The sequence below is a fragment of the Staurois parvus genome, unplaced genomic scaffold, assembly GCF_062004578.1.
Source record: "Staurois parvus isolate SC_StPar_1 unplaced genomic scaffold, SC_StPar_1.0 ptg000137l, whole genome shotgun sequence".
Classification (NCBI taxonomy): Eukaryota; Metazoa; Chordata; class Amphibia; order Anura; family Ranidae; genus Staurois; species Staurois parvus.
Window position 1 is genome coordinate 5,737,159 of NW_028317933.1, and position 23,481 is coordinate 5,760,639.

Below are 23,481 nucleotides of genomic sequence, written 5' to 3' on the forward strand. Positions count from 1 at the left end.
AGTGTCAGGGGATATGCAGCCTCATATGACAATCAGGGGAGAATGAAAACTCATCCTACAAGTTTTAACCAGTGCTATGCTGGACACTGATAGAAGACACAAGACTGCTCTAACTGCGGATGAGAAAAGATATTTAGCAGTTTATATTTACTAAAATAATTACATTTTGATGTTCTGTGTAATGTGGGAGACTAGATATAGAGAATGCAGGGTCTGGGGTTTAGTAACACTTTAAAAAGTCACTAGTATACACTTACATACCCATAAAAGAAGAAAAAAAAACGTACCTTTCTAGAGGCCCCTTGGGTTGAAATGCTGCAGCTTTGTTGCTCCCCACCACTGTAAGTATTAGGTGGGTCAAATACCTGTTATCCCTACTGCAGGTTCCTCCCAATGGCTCACATGTCCAGTAGTGATATATAAGCCAGTAAGAAGAATAGCAACTAGGAAGCTCCGCCTACATTTCCTTTCTATTCATTATTATTTCTTTTGTTTTATTATTTTTATATATATATTTTTATTACAGGTACTTACCGTATATAGCGCCATCAATATTATTATTACTGAAAACAAATCTTGTTAAATAGAGCAGACCTGGATGTTAATACTGAAAAGTGGTTGTGAATCTCAGACATGAAATTTGAACAAAGCATATCTATACTGTTCCCAATCCAAGTGTCATTTCTGTCTGCTGCCCAGTTCACCTGCTATTGGCATGAGTCACTTCCTGACACCAAGAGAAAGGTGACACAGGAGGAAGCTCCAGCACATAGCCTGTGATAGCCCCAGCTCTGTTCCTGTGTGCTATGTGAAGGAGGGTGCGTCTCTTCTCTCCAATCGGCTCTCAGAGCTCTCTTCTCTAAACTCTGCTGTGTGTAATTTCAGATCCCTGCTTTCTGACAGCTCAGACAAGCTTTAAATACTTTGGACTTTGAATGGAGTCCCACTGCAGGCAGCCTGTCAAAGTCTACAGAAGTGTGTGGTTGGATAGGGCTGAATGCTGACCTGAGAGGCACAGACATTTAGGGCCCTCTCCGTCCAGGGACAAACATTTGGAACGCAGAAGACCGGACTTTGACAGCGGGGCTGGATGCTGCATGTGTTCCTCCTAGCCACACTATAAAGTGGGGAGGGATGCACTGCATCTGGATGGCTACGTGTGCAAGGGGGCATACGTTTGCCACATTCCTTATTCTTAAATTCTGGATTACTGTTATTCCTGAGCTATTGGTATAAGGGGTTCCCTGAGACCAAAAAGTTATTTCCAAAGTTTCTCTGTGTTAAAAAAAAAGGGTGAGAATGACTGTTCCAGAACATATCTAGCATATTCTATTGACACCCAGTTATTGAGAGCTCCCAATGGAACCCACTGCCAATTTGCCAGCCAATGACGGAAGTTCCTTTCTTCAGTAATAAATAAAACAATCATTTGTTCTAGATTTGCCATTTGCTTTAGATGCAGCGAAATATATATATCCAATAAAACACAAGCTGAGTTGTTTCAGTAAGAAAAAAAAAGACATTTAATTTTAAAACATCAACATATTTGTTACAAACATTGTTTCAACTGGTCCAATTCTACAACAAATTAACCATGATTGTTAAAATTATTTACAACATTTCAGTCTCCTAGCTGATGCTTTAATAAACTCTGCTATATAAATACAGTACTTTGACAAGACAAAATAAGGGGTGTTTGCATTATTTTATAATAAATCTATTACAAAAACCAAAAAGCATAGAGGGAACACAACCATTAATGTTCTGCTATTCTGTGGTCTCATTTAAGGAAATCACCAAAGTCTTTATACTGCTGAATGTATACTACAATATGTACATGTTCTGTTCAAGTGTCCCCATCACCCAATGCAATACAAGGCCGCAATTTTGTGAATTAAGCAACTTGATTTTCAGTTAGGGATGTATTCCCATATCGATTTCTATAATAGTGGCCTGTATTGTCTTTTGGTAATGAGAACAAATAAGCAGATGATTTACAATGAATTTACGGAAAGTCATAAGCTACTATTTATAACTGATATATGAAACAACGAATACATATGAGCCGTGACCCTGCGGGTGATGCCGGACTCTAACCTTGCCTGAATGACTGCCTTCAGCTAAGGTGTGCAGTGTATCCAGTTATCCAATATGTGAATTTCAAAAAATTAGTCCATTCTGCCCCAGAATGCTTTGTACCGCTATCCTAGGCATCCAGATACTGAGGATCTCTGCATCCCTATGTGCCTGGCCAATCTGAGCTGTAGTTGAAAAGAGACACAGTGCAACTTCAACCCCAACCCCGTTATGTATGCTTTCACAACACAATGATGGGAATTGTATGAAGAAAAAACGTTTCATCAGATGGTCTGCATTGCACCACAGCAACCAATCAGACCTCACTTTACAGCAAAGTAGAATATGATTGGAAAATGTGTGGGAAAGGTATATAATTACATCCCTTTTTTTTTTTTTTTTTTCTTCTGTGCTTTACTGTCCAGTCATCAGCAGTCCGAACATGCATGTGTTGATCTTTGGCCAACATGTCCATCTTATACATACGATACAATGTGCGTGTGTGTGTGCGTGCGCGCGTGTACAGTTGTGCTCAAAGGTTTGCACACCGTGGCAGAAATTGTGAAATTTTGGCATTGATATTGAAAATATGACTGATCATGTCAAAAAAATGCTCTTTTATTGAAGGATGATGATCATATGAAGCCACTTATTATCAAATAGTTGTTTGGCTCCTTTTTAAATCATAATGATAACAGAAATCACCCAAATGACCATGATTAAAAGTTTACATACCCTGGAATGTTTGGCCTTGGTACAGACACAGAAGGTGACACATACGGGTTAAAATGCCAATGAGAGGTTAATGTCCCAAATCTGTGGCTTTTTAAATTGCAATTAATGTCAGTGTATAAATGGTCATTGACTTTGTTACCTCTTACGTGGAAGCACTGACTAGGCTAGATAATGAGCCATGTGGATCAGAAAAGAACGGTCAAAAGTCCTGCGTAACAAGGTAATGGAATTTTATAAAAATGGAAAAGGACATAACAAGATATCCATATGGATACACATACACACACACACATTGCAAAAGGCACAGTAGGCACTCATAGGTTGATGATGTAACGAGGCAACTAAATGGTCATCATCTTCTGATGAAAGTCCTTTGAGTGCCTACTATACCTTTTGCTGTAATATTCCCTTTATCTGTAGAACCAAGGCATTTACATGGGATCGAGTGCTGATATCGCCTCTCACATTAAATATATATAAAATGAACAAGTGTATGAAGTTGGATGCCGCTCAGACCGATCCCCAGGAGTCAAAGAGGAACAATGTGCAGTAAGTGGCCTCAGCCTTCACTCTGACCAGGTCCTCTGATGCATTTCGCCCCACTTCTGTGACAAAGCCCCCTATGGGCAGGGTGAAACGCATCAAAGACCGTGGCCAAAGTGATGGCTGAGGCCACTCACTACACATTGTTCCTCTGATCCTGGGGATCAGTCTGAGTGGCATCTCTCTTCATACACATTGTCAAGTCTCTGGAATCACTTGGGATGCAGCTCTTTCTCTCTCTGCTGGCAGGGTAATTACCATTTTCTGTCAGCCTCAAGCGATGCCAGAAGCACAGTTATAGTTCTCATATATAAAATTAACATTTTGGCCAAAAGCTAACTTTCTATATACCTTTGGAGATACTGTACATATAGGCCACAAACAGAATACATTTTTTCTCAAGAACAAAGGGTAGGAAGACATCTGGCAATCTTTTCAGTGCCGGAGCCCACTGCTAGATCTTGAAATTTACCCGATGGACAGAAGGGGTGCATGGGAGGATACTCCTCTATAAATGTAAAGCATATGGATCAATCTAGTCACACAACCGTTTTCTTTGTGTAGAATATATGTCCCCCTAGGTTGGCGCTATATGCCCTGATCCTTGTCCGAAAGATGCACAAAGGCTGGCAGTTCAGGGAATGGCCACCCTACCAGAATATGTCTGAGGAATTGTACTACCTAATTATTTGTGCTCTTCATATCTACTTTGTTTTAAGGTACATAGGAGAAATATGGGGGCTGTTATTGGTGATTACCGGAATGCCTGTAGCTTCAGGAAAAGTCACAAGTCCTTAAGGGCAGGCTTGTTTTGGGTCAGCGACTCAAAGTACTGAAACCAGTGGAATGGCAGTAACAGGTCACATGTTCTTGTCAACAAAGCCACAGGTATTCCTACTTGAATCCTAGTTTCCTTTGTGTCTTTCTGTGCAGTAATCCAGCATGGAACAACATCTGACTTTGCCACTGTTTCCTGTATTGAAGACCAGATACTATTGCTCTCTCGCTGTGTAGGGTGACTGGTCTTGCATCCCCCCATCATTTATAGTTTTCTGCTGCATCCCTCTCACAGCACTGCTCTCTGCAGCACAGTGTCTAGGTCACTGATATTTTTTTACAAAGTATCATATGGGTTTCTAAATGCATTTGGTACACACGTGGTGGTATTCTATTCTTGTGGTTAGAACGGAATACATTCCGATAAAAATGCTTGTGCCTGGAGTATAGCTATTGGGGCAATGCAGACCATTCTTCCCCCAGACATCTTGATTACCAAAGCCAACAAGCTCTGACTGATGACCACTGAACAAAGACAAGTAATGTAGTAATCAAATAACTTGTCTTGTTCTCCCAGTGAAGGGTGGAAAACTAAAGATGGTGCCTGTCTGGTTGCTATTGTCAACAATCCTGTCTATGCTTGGCTTTGGTTTCTGTGACCAACCTCGAGGTGGCCTGTGTGCTAAAAGGGTACAAACTGAAAAAAAACAAATTAGTCTTCGATTCAGAAATATTGATTAATGCCAAATGATTATAACTGACTAATATGGTTTACAGTCGTTTGGAAGAAGACATCCCATAGCAGCCAATCAGTTTTCAACATCGAAGAAGAAATGGAACTTGGAATCTAAAAGCTTTAATCTGGGAGTTTCTACTGGCCAGCCTCAGGACTGAAATAAAACCAACTTTACTTCCTTGCAATCAGGCCATAGGATACAAATAATTATTTGTATTCTATGGCCTGATTGTTATATATTTGTTTTATTATAAAAAAACAAATATTGTTTTCCCTCATCCTAAACTCAACTATATGAAAATATTAATTCCAGAATAGTTTTCAAACCTTTGTGTTTGTGCTCTAACAGGGGTATTCTATAAATGTGTGTGAAGGCTAACAGCTTCTATTCATTTAACAGTGCCAAGAGTAATGTGCCAAAACCCACAGTAACCAATCAGAGTTCAGCTTACTGAAGTTTTAATGTAAACTAAATGGATTCTGACTGGTTGCTCTGGGAACGGCACTTTGTGGTTACTGCATTGCTCCTTGCAAGGCCGTAGTCAATGAACCCAAACCGTTCAAACACGGTAACCGGTCAAACATTAGCTTTCATTCTGAATTTCTTTACAAGCAATTGGAACTGGTTGCTTATTGGAAATTATTTAGTAGGGCAATAAAGGGAGCAATTATGACTGCATAGCTAAGGCAACCACATTTAATAGTTAAAACATCAGAGCCAGATGCTTCTGACCTATTGCTCTGAGTTAATGACCTTTGCCTCAAGGTGCTGAAGTCCTAACTACCCCATTTACTGTTTAGATATGTAAAAGTAAGCCACTAGCCTAACTATTTTATTAAATATATGCTACTGTGAATTTAAATAGAAAAAAAAAAAAGAAAGCAAAGACAATTTTATATTCCCTAACATTCTTATGAAGTCTTTTCCCAGTATTAAATGGGCTGCAGACAAAGGACAAGGCCTTAGGCAAAATGGGGGCAGGTAGGTAGTTTAAAATCTCAGTTCAATAAAATAAAAAAAAAAGAAAAACTAAACTTCCTCAAAAGACAAAGGAAAACAACAGACAATAAAAACTATGAGAACTGTACAAACATATTCACCTCCAGTTGATAAAAAAATAGAGATATATCACAGCTCACGAACATATACAGATCTGTCAGCAGATGTGCCAATTTAAAAAAAAAGAAAAAAAAAAAAAAAAAAAAAGGTCTACTTGGACTTCCTCCGTTTGGATTGGGTGGGGCTGGCTCCAGATTCTGTAAGGAAAAAACAGTGGATGGTTAACCTCTTCACTGCCAACAGGGAACAGAGCACTGGCACTGGCTGCCCCTCTGGCAGTCAAGGGGTTGACGTTGTAATCATTAGTATCTTTGTAGCTCACACTGGGGGGGCCCTCTTGCTGTTGGGGATCTTTTCTGAGGGTGCAGACTGTTTTAACATCCCAATGACAACTTACTGCATCTTTGCACATAAGAACCAGACAGTATGTACTCTGCAGAGGGAAGGAAATGCATCATCTATGGACCCCAACAGCACAAAACTAGACCACGGTCCCATTATACGGCAATATACGGCAAGCTACATGCGAGCCATTGACACCATAAGCAAAGCAATTTGATATAATTATGAATTGTAGGAAACATACATAAAAGCATTACGCTTATTGAAGCAGACAGCACATGCGTTGTGACCCATAGCAACCAATCAGACTTTATCAGTCAATGTGTTGAATGGTGCTCTGTCTATACTATACCTACTAACACACAGGGCTTGTGGAGAAGGGCAATAGTGTGCTTGGGGAACAGCCCCTTCTATTTAGGTACAAACAAAATAATAATGGGCCTTCTTAGTATATACTGTATGCCAATGTACAATATATACAGGCAAAAGTTTGTGGATACCTAACCATAAAACCTACCATACTGCCAAAACTTCAAGTTATAGAGTTTGGGTTACCATCAAAGGGTATTGCTACAGCACTCAAAAACTATTTCAGGACCAGTTCATATGAGGAGTTTTGGGACTGCACTGGGCTACCTTGTCCAATGTATTCCCAATACCAGACATGAAAAAATGTTCATTTCCAATAAAGCCATTTCACACCACTGTGCTGTGATAGTGTGCACTGAAAAAAGCAAAGCATGCAGTCCTTTTCTTCAGCACAGCATCGCTCCACAACTTTGCAACATTTCAATTTCAACTTTGCAAAATTTCAATTTAGTAAAGAAAAGTAAACACAGTGCAATGCAGCAGGATTGGTCATTGGCACCACTGTGAATGGGCCCTTAACCACTTCAGTGCAGGAGCGGTTTGCTGTTCATAAACAGCATCTGCATTTTCAGTTAGTGTGCGCGCGGCACCACCGATCGCTATACTGGACCTCTGTGTGAGGTCCCGATCATGTGATCACTGGTTGGCCAATCAGTGATCACTTGAATAGTAGTAAGCAAGATGTCACTTCTGACATCATTGCTTACTACTAGTGAAATCTGTGAATGCTCACATAGGTCACATGGTACAAGGCTATCCACAACAGCCTTGTACCATGTGACAAGCTGTGACCAATCACAGCTCTCACAGTATTTCTCAATGGCTGCAAGAATGCAGCCAGAGAGAAGGAGAAATTATTTCTTTTACAGCCTTTATGGGTGTAAAAGCAATCAGTGTAAAAAAAAAATAAAAAATCTTCATCACCCCACACAAGTAGTACAGTGTCACTATGGGGACATTGTACTGCTAGGGTGACAGTATGTTAAAAAAAAAATAAAATAAAATAAAAATGTAAAAAATTGTTTTTGAAAAATTATAATTTTTGGTTATAAGCTAATGTGGGTTATTTTTTTTGCTAAAAAGATAGCTGAATACATTTTGGCCAAGATTTATGCAGAAAGATTATTTTATAAGAAAAACACTTTTTTCAAACTTTTTGGACTCATTTATATAGCAAAAAAAAAAAATCCCAGTGGTGAATAAATACCATCAAAATAAAGTTTTATATGTCTAAAAAAAGCTAAAAAATTCATATGGGTACAGTGTTGCATGACCGCACAATTGTCATTCAAAGTGTGACAGCGATGAAAGCTGAAATTGGCCTGGACAGTAAGGGGGTAAGTGTCCGGACTTGAAGTGGTTAAACAAACAAAAATGCGCTTCCAACCTTGTGTCAACAGTTTGGGGAATGCCCTTTTTGGTTTCAGCACGACTCTGCCCCTGTGTACAAAATCAGCTTTATAAAAACATGCTTTGAGGAGTTTGGTATTGAAGAACTTGAATGGTTTGCACAGAGTTCTGAAAAATGAACACCTTTTAGATGATTTGGAACACTGATTTGAACCAGGTGCTCCCATCCAACATCTGATCACAATTCTCATCATGCTGAGTGGGCACATATTTCCACATACGCACCCAAAATCTTGCGGAAAGCCTTCCCACAAGAACAGAGAGCTAGTAATAGCCATAAAGGAGATTTGGGGGGGGGGGGGGGGGGGGGATAAATAGCAAATATGAGAAATGCATGCTGATGAATTTGGAATTGGATTGCAACAAAGGGGAGGAGGCTAATCCAAACAAAAGCCCATGATTTTGGAATTAGATGTCCCATAAACTCATATAGATGTGATGGTCAAGTCCACAAACTTTTGCCTATATACCGTTTACTGTATATGTGTGTATAATAGTATTTTTCACACAGGATAGAGGCCAGAATTAAACTGAAGGCACTATCAACTAAAATAACACATAACTGAAGAATAAAAACGTCAATAAAGCTAAACTGCAGCCAAACAAAAAACAGAAAAGTTAACTGAAGGGACAGAATGTACAGTCAGCAGGATGTGTCCTGATTTCTCTTCTGTTAGTGAAAATCTTCCACTGTTCTATTAACCCTCACCCATCCGCCTTCTACAATCTTCTGGAGTGACGGGGGTAATACAATTAATGGGCTGTCACAGGCTCTCATCTCACAGTTTCTATGATAGAAAACAAAATCGATGAATGGAGGAGGTAGAGGTATCAATCAACCATCCGTCCTCCATTCATTAATTGTGTACCATTTGTATAAGCTGTAGTACAGCTTCTATGAATTGAGCTGGATACAAAAGAAAAACAAACAGTTCTGAAGAAGAGGCCGAGTCCGCGAAACGTGTTAGCCTGTTGTAAGTCAAGGGTTCCATTTATGGACTTATATGCAGTGTGGATTGGACACCGCTGTTTAGTGTGATGTGCCTTTGACCTGTATGTCAATTGTGAGTACGATATTTCCTTTTTATCCCTCCAATAAATATTTTTCATGATAATGCACTAGGCCGGTGCGCCCTCTTTTTTTTCTTTTGTATCCAGTGACTTTGGACTACCCCGGTCCGTTGAGGGCAGCAAGGAGTGCATATTCCAGGACATCTGGATTGTTACCATAGCCTTTGCTGAGTCCATGCCCAAGCGCAGGTGTACAGTTTGCTGTGTTTTCTATGAATTGAGCAGCCGGGCAGAAAGGGAAGGCATAGTCACAACGTTTTAAAAAGAGCCTGCTAGTTGTATTAACCCCCCTTCCGTCCAGGAAGACTGTGGGGGTGGGAAGGCAGGAAGAAGGAAAATTTTCACTAACAGAAGAGGAATCAGCACAAGGGACACATCCTACTGACTGCAAATTATACTGATTTTTCTGTTTGTAATTTTGGCTGCGCTTGGGCTTCAAAGCAAACTGGAGCTCATAGTCTTGGACCAGTTCATAAAAATACTAACCTAGTGGCAGTATCCTGGGGAACTGACACCAACAGAATCTTCAGTGTTACTGAAGACTTTGCTGCCTGTGCCCACAATGCAGAGCTGGTGTGGGTGAAGTGACCCATCAACCCACATGATCCACAAGCACTGACAGTTGAGTGTTTGACAATTGAGGAACACCCATTCTGCCTTCCTAGTTTCTCAGTAATTTCCAAATAAGAAATACACTCTGAGTGTGAGTCTGCTTTATATACCAATAGGCTTATGACATCACAGCAAGCCCAGTTGTTTGCTACAGGTAACACACATGACTTTCTTTCCCACAGGTTCCGGTTATTAAAACTAAAAAATCATTCAGGCTGTGTCCTCATCAGTCAGCCCATGCTGGCTCTCCAATACCCTTATTAAAAGCAAACATTGCATTAGTGCCATCATTTTCAACACACACCTTTTAAAGTGGATTAGTCACCAGTGTACAAATGCAGTCAAAGCCAGAGGAGACACATATATTGCCCGTACAGCTTCTTCTGTTTCAACATGGGCAATCAATGGGAAATTATAAGGGCGAAGCGTTGGTGGCCTACACATGAGTGGGGGGCTGAGCCAGGCACTCCATCCACTGTTGGATCCTTTAAGTAGAGGAACTAGACCCCAATCAGGAAACTGAACTGCTCCAAAGGCATCCTGGTAAGCTCATGGAGGCGGTGACGTCACAGGAATCTACTGGGTCGGCCATCTATGGCAATGTGAAAATCAGCCAAAAGGAAAGTCACCAGCGCATGTCAGAGACACATATTAGCCAGGTGGCAAACTAACACTGGCCTCAAATATTCTTTTTAAACAGAGCGTTTGAATGAATATTTGTGGAAACGTGACACTTGTAGGCCACAGAATGTGACAAGACCACTTTAAAGTTCTCCTCTCTCTCAGTCTCTGGTAGATCTCCAGCAGTTTCTCCACAACCATCCATCATCCTAAACACGTTGACCTTGCAACAACCTGCTAAAACACATCTTGTATATCTACTGCATATCAGTTGGCTGGTTTCCTTCACCTTTCGCAGAATTGGATGTAGAGCTGGGACGGGCCACACGCTTTCGTTGTCCGCTCTCCAAGATGTCTTGTGGGATGGGAAATTCCTCCACTCTGGAATTTCTACGACTTGGGGGCCTGGACCTTTCTTCTGGCTCACTAAATGGAATGAGATAATATCAGAGAGCTAAGGACACCTCTGTGCATTTACAAATGTCTGTTTTACTGTGTTCTTAATGTGCGTGTTAGATCAGTGTTTCTCCAGCTTTTTTCAGTCAAAGCACCCTTTAAAACTGCACAATCCTGAAGCACCCCATTCAAAAATGTAAAGACTGAACTAATACTTTTACACATTGCAGATGCATCTACACACATAGGACATCCAACACTGCAGGTGATTTATACTTACAGGGCAAATACACCTTTACACACCTCCTCATCTAGGTAATATTACCCCATGGCTACCAGAGAGGGGCATGAGAGGAGCAAAGAAGGATGTTGTGCAGGAGCCAGAAGTCCTCCTTATCAACCAATGACATCATCAATGGTTAGGATACTGGCAGCTAGCCCATACGATGCCCAAGGTTGTAATGCTGCATAATAAAAGCCTGTGGCCTTCTGTAACAAAAAGGAAGGCTTGATCCACTTGACGGCTTGTTGACAATTTTTAGTCAATTTGGAGACATTTAGGCATTTTGCCAAGGCACCCCTGAAGAACACAGAAGGCACCCCAGGGTACCTTGGTTGAAAAGGACTGTTTTAGATGTACTTTGTTGCACTTCTATGAAAAACTCAGATCCAAATAAAAGAAAGAAGGCCTTGCATGCAAATGCAATGAACCTTGATTTTGTAGCCCTACCCCATCTAAAAACAGCAAATAAAATCTAAAAAAAAACAAACAAAAAAACACACACAAGAGCAGTCCAGATGCTAGGGTGGTGTTTTTAAATGAGGGGCTTCTGAAAGCTGGCTTCTCTAAAGAGAAGCACATGAAAATGCAGATAAACATTTGCTCTGATTAAAAACAATTACCTGAGTCCTGTATCGGTCCAGCTGTGCCCATCTGAAGGACACAGAGGTAAGAGTGGGAGCCATTGGCTCCTGCTGCTGTCAATCACATCATGTGAGAAGGAAGCAGGGGTGTGGCCAAGCCGCACTGTGTGTGCCCATGGATGGTGAGGAAGGGATAGCCCCAGAAGGGATCCCCGAAAAGAAGGTAAGCCACCGCTTTCTGCAATAACACTGCACAGAGCAGGTAAGTGTAACATGTTTATTATTTTAATTTACAAAAAAAAAAAAATCAGTCAACATAAAGGTTGACCACTGTAAGCTACAATACTGTAACATATGTCTATGTTGTGCCTTATTGTTAGACCTTTTGTCTTCTCTCTTCTGTACACCATGACTATAAAAAACAAATAAACTTAGATTGAATTAAAAAAATATCAGTCTTTACCATCACATTAAGGTTAATAATATTCCATTTAACTACTTTACAACCGCGGAAAAATGGCTACAGCGTGGTTGTCCAGTTCTGGTAGGGCGTCATATGACGTCCTCTCAGAACGCGCCCCCGCGTACCCCTAGCGGCACCAGTAATCGTGTGTCCTACGGACACAGCTGATCACATCACTAGGTAAAAGTCCAATCACAGCAGCCTTTTACCAAATGATCAGCTGTCTCCAATGACACAGCAGATCACAAAGTAAATACAGTTGCCGGTTATCATCAGCACTTTCCTCATGCTAATCATCTTTGGAGAGGGACATTTCCTGCCCTGCAGGCGCACAAATACAAGGGGCGTGTATACGTGTAGCTGTAGGATGGGGAATGCCTCAACAGCAGATGATTTGCCCATTACAGGTGACAGCTTCCTGGCAGGCTCAACCATGTGGGGTCATAAAACATCTGAATACGCTCAAGCTCATCTTTAATAAGGAAAAAACAAATGGTCATTGGACAAAATTAGTAAAGCTTTCACACACATAACCACCTTCAGGTAAAAAAAATTGGTTATTGCAATAGGACCATAAAGCCACAATGGGGATATTGGGGACCTTCAAGCAAATCAGCAACACCAATGCAAATCAGGTTGCCTCTCACTTAGCAAATTCTCTGCAACAGGTTTGCTCTGTATTTGAGACTCCCTGCACATGTAATCCTGGCTAGCCAACCACCACAGATTTGCACAGTTCTGGAGATGAGACAGATTTTTACTCTAAACAAATGCATAGTTAAGAGGTGGTCAGGGTCAGGTTCCATCCAGTGGCAGTGCTACTATGAGGGGACAGAAGAAGGAATTCATGGTAATAGGTCCGTCACTTAATGTCTCAATGCTCCTGTTTAACGTTGTTTTGCTCTGTGACAAAATTGATAAATGTCACCCAAAGATTATTTTGTGTCAGTCACTGTGTTTCATTGATCCACCTCCAGGTAAATACATAAGTAAAGCTGGCCATTCCCAGAGCAAATTCTGGCTGGTTCCTGATTAACCACCCAAAATTTACTTCCTGGGTGGCCCTGCCGGAACCCTCCTTCCAGCCTTTCTCAACATACTGTCAACAGAAAAACTGTCAGCCGAACAGCAGCTGCTTCCAATCAGATGCAGCTGTTGTTCTGGTAGTTTGCAATAGCTGGCACTACAGATTCATCTATGTCACAAGTTAGGCTGCAGTTTCGGTTGTGTTCTTACCTTCTTGCTGCAGTCCTGTTCCTGATCCCTTCTCATGTGTTTGTCTGTGCTGATCTATGGCGTCGTCTGCTGTCCTCTGGGTTTTATTTCCTTCCCTTCCATCACTTCCTGTCCCGCCTCCTTGTCTGCCTGTCTATATAAGATGTGCTCAGAATAGGCCACTTTGCCTGAGCAACTTCTTAGTTGTTGGGAGTTCCTGTGTGTTTCTGCTGTTTGATTCCTATATGGTCTACTTGTGTACCGACCCTGGCTCTGTTCCCTGACCTTACCTCGGCTTGCCTATTGGATTCCGTCTGTCTTCTCCCGTTATACTCTGCTCCCACGAGCAGTCTCCTCCACCTCAGCTGGGTGTACCTGGGGGCCGCGACCTGGTCCCAGCTTGCTGCAAGTCCATCCCCACCATCAGGGGCTCTGGTGAACAAGCAGGCTGGGGCTTAGATTCCACGCCCTGGGGAACCCCAAGTTGAGGATCAATAGAGCTCACTACCAAAGGTGCTGACAGTCTATCTGAGCTGTATACTGTAGCATGCATAAAGGATTCTACGATTCTGCAAGTTTATGAAATATCTAGACAGTGATCATGCTCCTTCTTATTAGGGGTCCTGTGGGATGAAAAATACCCTGCATATTACTATTCCCTTATTATAGGATTCTTTTTTGGAAACTTCCTTTTAAATTTGACAAAGAACACAAAAAAATAGCTAAAACTCACCATTCCATATTCTCTGGTATATTAGTATCTGAAAAGAAAAAAATATGTTTTTCATAAGATGATGCATAGCAATGTTGAAGGAAAACAAAATGTATTTCTACTTCAGGAAATAGACCATTCCCATAACATTTTACCTTGTTTCTCTGATGCATTCTGATTGTCACTGCTGGTCCCTTCCTCTGGTCCATGATTCTGAGGAAAAACTAATCAAGAGAAGATGTGTAAGAGGAACATGGAAGGAAACCAATTGCAGAACATTTGCAGATAAGATTTTCGTACATAAAAGCTATTTCTGTAAGTGCACTAACGAACATGGGAATTCAAAAACAGTTGGGTTCTGCTACCACCTTCAGGAGGACTGGACACTGGCAAACAGAAAAGCTGCAAGCCATCCCGAGTATAACCTCTCCTTTACCCAGCATGCCAAAGTTTTGTGAAGCAACAATACACAGGACAATAAAACAGAGGGTTGGGAGTTGTGTCCCTTAACCCTTTCGCTGCCCGGTCCGTATGTCATACGGACCTGACAGCATGGGGTTTTACACACAAACCGGTGGCTGCAGCCACTGGGATTGTGTCTAAAACTGACAGTCAGACTCCACGGGCGCACACAAATTTAAGCCTTGACATGTTGGGTATCTATTTATCCAGTGCAACCTCATCTTTTATACTTTACTAAAAATGCGGTTACTTTATTGCATTTGATTGCCCTAAAATTCACTTAAGTGTGTTTTTTACTGAAATTTTGCATTTTCTAGACCTCTGAAGTAATATCGTGTGACATTAAAAATTGGGGCTGCCACTATTTTATTACCTAGGGTATATGCTTTCAGAAAATATATAATGTTTGGAGGATTTGTGTAATACAATACAATACACACATGGTTTGACAGATAAAAGTCAACACAGGATAGAGGGACAAACCAGTTCATTCAAAATGGGATCTAAGGAGGAAAATCAACTTCCTGTCAGTGAAAGCTCAAAAGTTAAGTACACCTTCAACCTCCTTAGTATCTCTGTTAACAAAGATCACTGGTGCACAGACCCCCTAATTGTAAATTCCTTCTCAAAAGGGAAATGTTCTAATACTCTCCCAGAACCCTTCAATGTACCTCCAGTTCACAAGCCTCAAAAAGAGAGTGTAGCAGAATAATCTTTTCAGCTGTGAGTGCTGTCAAAAAATCTAAGCCCTGGAACAGTAAGGAGATCCTCCAGAAGCAAGGGGATATGCAGTGCTTCACTAAGGTTTGGAACAACCCACTGTATATCAAGAGACTGTGGTGACCTAAAAACTGTCTCCAAATGTAGACTGTTGGGACTCTGAATCAGAGACAATGACAATGACTGTAGGCCCAGAATTATTTATGAGCTCAGGAGGGTGTGGGACAGGCTCTGCAGGGGATGGAGTAAGAGGACACTTAGAGCTTATGTTAGCAGAATGCTCCAGGAACCGTATACAAAGTTAATTCCGATGGGCATGGGGAAGGCCAGGGCCCAACCTGACAGAGCTAAATTAGACTGTGCAGATGACGACCCTATACCAATACGGGATTCAGATTACTCGCACCGGTACCATTTGGGGATAATGGAAAAATGCCTCTCAAAGCCACTAGGAAAGTGTGGGCTGAAGTCACCGATGACAGCAGGACTGTTCTATGTATTTCTTTAGGAAGATATCTTGTGCCGCGTGATAGTAAGTAACTAGGCCCAACGTTAGGCAAAGCCTCAAGTACTCATCAATCCAGGCAGCAGGGGCTGATGAGGACTTCATGTGGCCTGAGGTTACGAACTCAATGTAGGCACCTGTGGAATCAAACCAGAGACTGGAGATCCAAGTGGTGTTTCTGGAGCAGGAACAGTAGAGGCATAGTGCCTCCTCCAGGCCGAATGGCTAGCACTTTACAAAGTAATGTGAGCACTTTATCCCTTATCCTTATCGTGGTAAAACTAGCAGTGGGGGATTTAAAAATGTACCTAGTTTCACAAACAGTGATCTAGCTCCCGATGTTTCAGCCCGACCGGCCTTACTCGCCAAGTGAGCTGTCAGAGACAGGTCACACCAGAGGCTCTGTCCCTATAAAGCACTCAATGGCTACCACAGATCGCAAAGGTTTGAAAAGTGCCACAATGCAGAACCCAGTGTCCGAAGGTCAAATATCAGAGAAGACTCAGTGTCCAGAGGCTTAATCACAGAATGAGACTTTAGAGAAAGGGTCATACCTGAGGCTGTGCCATGGCTCTGGAGCCAGAAAGAAAACTGTGGCTAACCTAACCAGTACAGCCAGGTCTGAAAAATGTCACAATGCAGAACCAAGCGCCTGAAGGTTGCATTTCAGGCAGGCCCTGCAATCATCCAGTACAGCAAGGTCTGGTTATTGCCTCCAAAGCTACTGCTGAGGAAACACAGATCTGAATATTTGCATATAGAGGCTAGCTCAAGCAGCTCGAAGAGGTAATCTTTGATGGCAGAACAAAACGGCTAGCAAAATAGGTTAGACTTTTCTCAGCAGAGCAGAAAGACAACGTCCATCCTCCTGGACACTAACAAAAACATGCTGGGTAGAGAAGGGGTTATACTGGGGCTGGCTTACAAACTTCTATTTGCCACTGTCCAACCATCCTGAAGGATACAGCATAACCTGACTGTATTCAATGCACAATGAGAAATACAGATTTTACCATGACAAAAATTAAACTTCTGAAAGCAGCAGTAAAGTCATATTTTTAAACTGTACCTACAAGTAAAGCTCATTATAGGCTACATTAAATATCTCCGAAACCTGTGCCAGTTAGGAGATATTCACATTAGCAGGAGCCAATGACATTTCTGTGCATACGCAGTGTGCTCTGCATTCAGGGCACACTAAGTGTACTGTCAATGCAAAGCGCTATGCCGAGATCGTAACTCCAGAGTGCATCACCCAGAAGACCGGGTGAAGATGGAAGCGCCTGGAGCAGAGACAGCGTACTGCTGGGGGGCTCCACTTGACAGGTAAGTCTACCATAATGTGTTAGGAAGCAGTGCATACTAGCACATCATGGAATAACACTGCAGGGGGACTTTTGTTAGCGGAGTTTGCTACTGCTTTGATTTACATAAACTAATTTGCAATGACCTTTAGATATTGAAAAGTAAACAGATAACAATATAGAATATTATTCAAAAATTCCTCCTGATCTTTTCTATTGGCTCTTTACATGACGGGAAATCACTGATCAACAGGGCTAAACATGACATAAAATGGCCAAAATTGACTTTTCTAAGGAAACGTGAGATATTATTCCCATGTGCCTACATGACAACACTTTTGATGTGCAGTTTTCAGTAAATATAAATTCTTTCTAGGTATTTTTTTCTTCATGTGTCTAGTTTGAATTGCCTAGGCTTGTGGCAAGTTTAGGTCAGGCTTTGCCATATATGACCATGCTACATTAGCGAATACAAATATACTCAAAAGTGTTTTTACACCTTTGCTGTCAAATTTGGGCAATACCTACTTTATCTTTCTTACGTTTCAAAAAAATCTTTTTTAAAATCACTGCTTACCTTTCCTACTTGTTTAAAAACCCTACCTGGCTTTCCCCTTCAAGTTAGGGGGCTGAGGAGTTATCTTTACCATAATTAACCCTGAACAAAAAAAAAAAACCTGAGAGATCTCTGTTCTAACTAAGGTGTCCGTTTATGACACAGAGAATAGCTGCGATTCAGAGGATCGCAGCTATTCTTTGGTCATTCACAGTTTATGACACTCAGGAGATCAGCGAAGAACATGTTCAGCCCTTCACTGGCGATCTGTGTTCTCCCTCCAGATTCTCCAGCCCAGAGCTGGAGAATCGGAGGAACCGAAAACTAAGCAGCTATAATTTACCTCTGCTTAGTAAACTGATCTTTTACTGTAATCTCGCGATATTATAGTAAAATCAGCCGTTTTCCAGCATTTGTGGACCGTTCTCCAGCGTTTGTAGACCGTTCTCCCTTCGTTCGGAGAACTGCTTCATAAAAGGCATTCACAGGAGAACTGTGTTCTCCGAGAATGCCGGAGAACTGAACAGCGATCATTTACCGCTGGTTCATAAACGGACACCTTAGTGATGTTAGTGCATCGATCTCTCCCGCTGTGCCTTTGTGTTCTGACAGAGGGACTTTCCCTCCCGCCAGAACACTAATCAGCGTTTGCAGCCATTGGCTGTGAGTGCTGATCAAATGCTGGTTTTCTAGCATGTCCCTTTGACAAAAACTGGTCCTTAGGTCAGATTCTGTCCTTGCACACATAAGTATTTTCACCTTCGTGAATAGAACGCATAAAGGTAAAAAAAAAACCTTCAGCCTTTATTATCACTTTAAATCATTACATTTAGGGATGCACCGAAATTTCGGCCACCGAAACATATCAGCCGAAAATAGCCCTATCGGAATTTTAACGATAGGAAAAATTTTGCCGATACAGGAGACTATGTGTACTGCAGATGTGGGGGGGGGGGGGGGGGGGGCGGCTGAGAAAGGCAGGAGCGGAGCAGTGTATACAGTGACTGGCTGTCACTATGGGGTTTATTTACTAATGCTGGAGAGTCCAAAATCAGACTCCCTTCTGCATAGAAACCAATCAGCTTCTAACCTCAGCTTGTTCAATGAAGCTTTGGCAATGAAACCTGAAAGCTGATTGGTTTCTATGCAGAAGTGAGTCTGATTTTGCACTCTCCAGCTTTAGTAAATAAACCCCTATATGTCAGTGCCGGTTTTTAAATGTAATTACCCCCTTTTTTTCCCTTCACTATAGCTCACAGAATTAGCTGTCACTTTCCCCCCCAGCTAAAAGTTTCCTTTTAGTTTCTTTCCCAGAGTTAAAAGAAACAAAGTTTCCTTTAACTCTGGGGAAAGTGACAGCTAATTCTGTGAGCTATAGTGAAGACAAAAAAAAGCCGGCAATTGCATTTAAAAACCGGTACTGACATATAGTGACAGAGCCAGTGAGGGAGCCTCTCTATATACACTGCTCCCTCACTGTGTAGACTGCTCCTCTCCTGCCCCCTCCTTGCACATACTGCCCCCTACAAAGAGGACCTGTCACTTATATGCTATCACATAGGGGACTATGGGTCCCCTATGTGATAGCAATAAAATAATAAATTAAAAAAAAAAAATAAAAATATACATGAAAGTAGAAACATTTTTTTTTTAAAATTGGGAGCCTCCTCACCCCCATATACACAGACATTTCGGTTTCGGTTCGGTTTTCGGCCACATGCATTCTGAATTTTCGGTATCGGCACCAGAATTTTCATTTCAGTGCACCACTAATTATAATGTAACTGAGTAGAATCTTTTTTTCAAAGATTTTTCAAGTGATTTCACTTTAAAGGGCATGTAAATCCTAACAATGAATTTCTCTTATTTGATCTCTTTTAGTTTGTTAATACCATTGAAAGCGTTTTGCTACAATTGCTGGATAAATGAGAAAATATACAGTACCTGTTGATCCTGATAGAAATCTTGCCAGCTAAAAACTTTCTGTGTTCCTAGTTTGTGCTGTATTCTTACCATTACACTGTTCCCAACTATCTTTGCAGATTACAGAAATCCTCCCCTTCATGCTACAGAAAACAGAAGGGTGGGGAGTGGTTTCCGTGGCCCTTTTCTATGGTGACAATGTTGCTTCTCCATGTACAGTATGCCGAGTTAGCATTGTCACCCTAGAACAGAAAGTGTGTTACTGACAGGATCACCCTAAAGAAAAAAAACTTGAAAAAATGAATGCACCTACCACACCTGGCTGGTAATCTGCAATCATTTTTTTTTTTTGTTTTGGAGTTAAGATGTTCTTTACATCACAGAATATACTGAAATATGAATGCATTTTGTTACTTTAAAATCATAAAATGGATTGCATACCTGTCTCTAAAATTTGTTCTGGAACAGTGTCATCAAAAGTGGTGCTAATTTGCTCTGCTAATGTGCTCTCGCTACTTTTTTCAGCCAATAGCATCATTGGTGGATTTGGAGACGGAAATGGCAGAAGGTCAACAGGATTGCTGGATGCATGAACAATTGGATCCATGGAAAGTGTAGAAGTGCTGTTACTCTCTGTACTGGTCTGACTGGTCAGGGATGATGACCTTCCTGGTCCACCCACACCAGAGCAGCCGGCTTCAGAGCTTTCCATATGGTCTTGACTGGTAACTTTGCCTTGAGCAATGGAAGGCGTGGTTAGGAACTTGCTGCCAGGAGGGTCCACATTACTGCCAACTGTTGGTGACAAAGTGGTCTTCATATTAGCAGGTGAAGATAAGTCAGAAGCAGAGCCAAGTTGAGTGGTGGGGTCATCTGAACTGTACTGCATTTTGGCTGGTGGTTTTGGAAGTGGGGAAGGAGACTGAGATGGTGCAAGCTGGGAAGTCATTTGTACTGGACTAGTGAGGGCTGGTCGGGTTGTAGATAAACTGTTGGTGCTACTGGAAGGGACGGTAGATGATGATGGTCCAGAAAATTGAATATTTTGGGGAATATGCAAAGGTCCAACAACTGCAACAGACTGATGAGGCATTAAATTAGTGTTGGGAGACGGCATGTTATTTGGCTGTGATCCTTTCATTACTTGGATAATAGAAGAGGAATTGAAAAAGACTGGAGTGATAAATTGTGGGCGTGCACTAGACTGTACAGGAGGCTGCCCTTCAGACACTATTACTTTGTTCCCAACACTGGCCATAGTGACTACAGTTGGTACCAAAGTGGGTTGCAATTGAGAAGCCATCGAGGCTGACACGCTGGATGAAGGGGTTATAGGATTTGATGTTACAAAAACAGTTATTTGATTTGGTGCCATTGAACTGGTAGCAGCAGCTGGACCACCAGGCCTCTTTAAACTGTTACCTGGCAGGTTCAACGGCACATTAGTGTTATTCTCCACTGTATCAGCCCTTGGCTGGATATTGGATGCCTCTGCATAAGGATGAGTATTAGGTAAACAAGCTGAATCCTTCAGAGTGTCCCCTGGCAAAGAAGTAACATCCATTGTTTTTGAGTCTTCTGTTGGTGGCAACATAATAGATGTTTCAGGAAGTGGACCCGGTGGCTTGATAATAACATTGGGAGCACCAGAGTGGTCCAGTAGTTGACTCAGTGATGTAGGGGCATCTCTCATGGCTGGTGAAATGGCAGACAGATCTTCAGGACGTTGGAGTTTTGGTGCTTCTAAGAATAGTGCTTCCTTCTTAGCTAGCTCTTCTGGGGACAACATCTTCATTCTTTGGTGAACATCCGTTTTATGTTCTGCTACAGAGTGCTCCTTGGAGATCATCTGCATGGTTTGGCTCTCATGTTCTTGAATCAAGCTTGAACTTTCTTTGATCTCCTCAGTGGTAACAGCAGCGCTTGGTACAGATTGTGGAGGGTATTGTCCTATTAAGGGTGCTGTTTGAGGTGGTGGTACAGATGGTTGGCCTGCCAACATGTTTCTCTGCATCTCCATATTATGTAATATTCCAGGTGTCTGCTGTCCTCCAAGTACCATCTTAGGAGTCTTAGAGTTCTGCCTACCAGGGCTTGGGGTTGTTTTGCGACTCGATGCGGGACTTGAGCGCCTGCTATTGCTTGGACTTGCCCGTTTGCTAGTGCCACCAGTTGGCGGCTTTCCTGCTCCATTATCCATCTTATTCATATGTGAGACAAAAGTAGACTGGTTGTTCACAGTCAACCCTGGAGGAGCTTGTCCAATGGCTTTTAGAGTAGTTGGATTCAATCCTTGCTGATCAAAACCTCGATTGAGTGTGGGCCGGGGAGGTAATGGAATATTGATCTGAGGAGGAAAAAGACCAGCAATAGAGGCATTGAGTCTTTCTGGAGAAAGACTAATTTCTGAAGGTTCAGTACTAGGAGGGCGATTATTGGGTGTCTGTGGGTAATAAGGTCTCGGACTTGCTCTGTTGGGCGTCTTCGGCCTTGAAGACTGAGATGGAGTCTGAACATTTTGGTAATGGTGCCCATGGGATCCACCCATAGTATTGGAGTGCTGCTGTTGAGGGCTTGTGCCTTGGGTAAGAGAAAGGGAGGAGGCAGTTCCTGGCTTAGATCCAGCCATCATCATTGGATTTTGAGGCATAAGCATATGTGGGGCTATATTGTTTTGAGATCCAGGAGCTGGGGGAAGCTCAGGAATGTCACCAAGTGGAGCAGCTGAGGATCCATCGCCAAGAGGTGAACCTGTTGGATTTGGCCCACTCTCTGGAAATCCTATCTTTCTACCATTGCCTCCTAATGATGCACTGGACATCATTGCCATTCTCTGCTTGTCAGGTGAAGGTGGTATGGAACCAGTATTTTGCAAGTTCACCATAGTCGGCATGCCGCCTCCTTGCTGCATGGGCATTCTCTGAGCATCTGTGTTCATAGCAGCCCGGGGGTTAAAGATGTTCTGTTGCAAAGGAAGACGCACTGTTTTCTGTTCCTGCTGCTGCTGCTGTTGTTGTTGCTGTTGCATCATCAGCATCATCATCATCTGCTGAGGAGGAGTAGGCTGCTGATTCTGTCCACTTTGACCTTGTTGCTGTCCAAGCTGCATTAACTGAGGAGGAATCTGCTGAAGTTGTCTCTGCTCAAGTCCTTGGGTTGGGTAGCCTGAAATTAGATTTTAAACATAATTTTTATACAATTCCATAGGGTTTCCTGTGGAACCACATCCATATATTTCTAGAACAAGCACATGCATGAAGCCTAGGGAAACAGGTTATTGACTATCAGCACCTTCAAAATACACTATATTACAAACGTATTGGGACACCCCTGCAAATCATTGGATTCGGGTGTTCCAATCACCTCCATGGCCACAGATGTATAAAACCATTTACCTACAAACATTTGTGAAATAATGGGTTGCCCTCAGGAACTCAATAAATTCAAGCGTGGTACCGTGATAGGTTGCCACTTGTGCAATAAGTTTATCCGTGAAATTTCCTTGCTACTAAATATTCCACAGTCAACTGTTAGTGGTATTATAACAAAGTGGAAGCAACTGGGAACAATAACATCTCAGCCACCAAGTGGTAGGCTCATGACAGAGCGGGCGCAGCGCATGCTGAAGAGCACAGTGCGCAGAAGTCACTAACTGTCTGCAGTGTCAATAGCAAAAGACCTCCAAACTTTGTTTGGCCTTCAGATTAGCACAACAACAGTGCATAGAGATCTACATGGAATGGGTTTCCATGGCCAAGCAGCTGCATCCAAGCCTTACATCACCAAGTGCAATGCAAAGCTTCAGATGCATTGGTATAAAGAACGCCGCCACTGGACTCTAGAGCAGTGGAGACATGTTCTCTGGAGTGACAAATCACGCTTCTCTGTTTGGAAATCTGATGGACGTGTCTGGGTTTGGCAGTTGCCTTGAGAACAATACTTGCCTGACTGCATTGTGCCAAGTGTAAAGTTTGGTGGAGGGGGATTTTGTTGTGGGCTCTTTCAGGGA

The 23,481-nt window shown here is 42.1% G+C and overlaps 1 protein-coding gene across 1 annotated transcript in view; it reads right to left on the reverse strand.

Moving 5' to 3' along the window:
* Positions 1–1,496: 1,496 nt before the first annotated feature.
* The window catches only part of NCOA6 (nuclear receptor coactivator 6), a 79,148-nt gene continuing 57,163 nt past the window's right edge, over positions 1,497–23,481 (reverse strand). The window contains exons 11-15 of the mRNA XM_089673296.1: positions 19,914–22,637; positions 14,158–14,226; positions 14,024–14,051; positions 10,642–10,778; positions 1,497–6,124 (exon numbers count right to left, since the gene is read on the reverse strand). Coding sequence (XP_089529422.1) covers positions 6,078–6,124; positions 10,642–10,778; positions 14,024–14,051; positions 14,158–14,226; positions 19,914–22,637 — 3,005 coding nt within the window. The 3' untranslated portion in view covers positions 1,497–6,077. The remainder of the gene's footprint in view (positions 6,125–10,641; positions 10,779–14,023; positions 14,052–14,157; positions 14,227–19,913; positions 22,638–23,481) is intronic.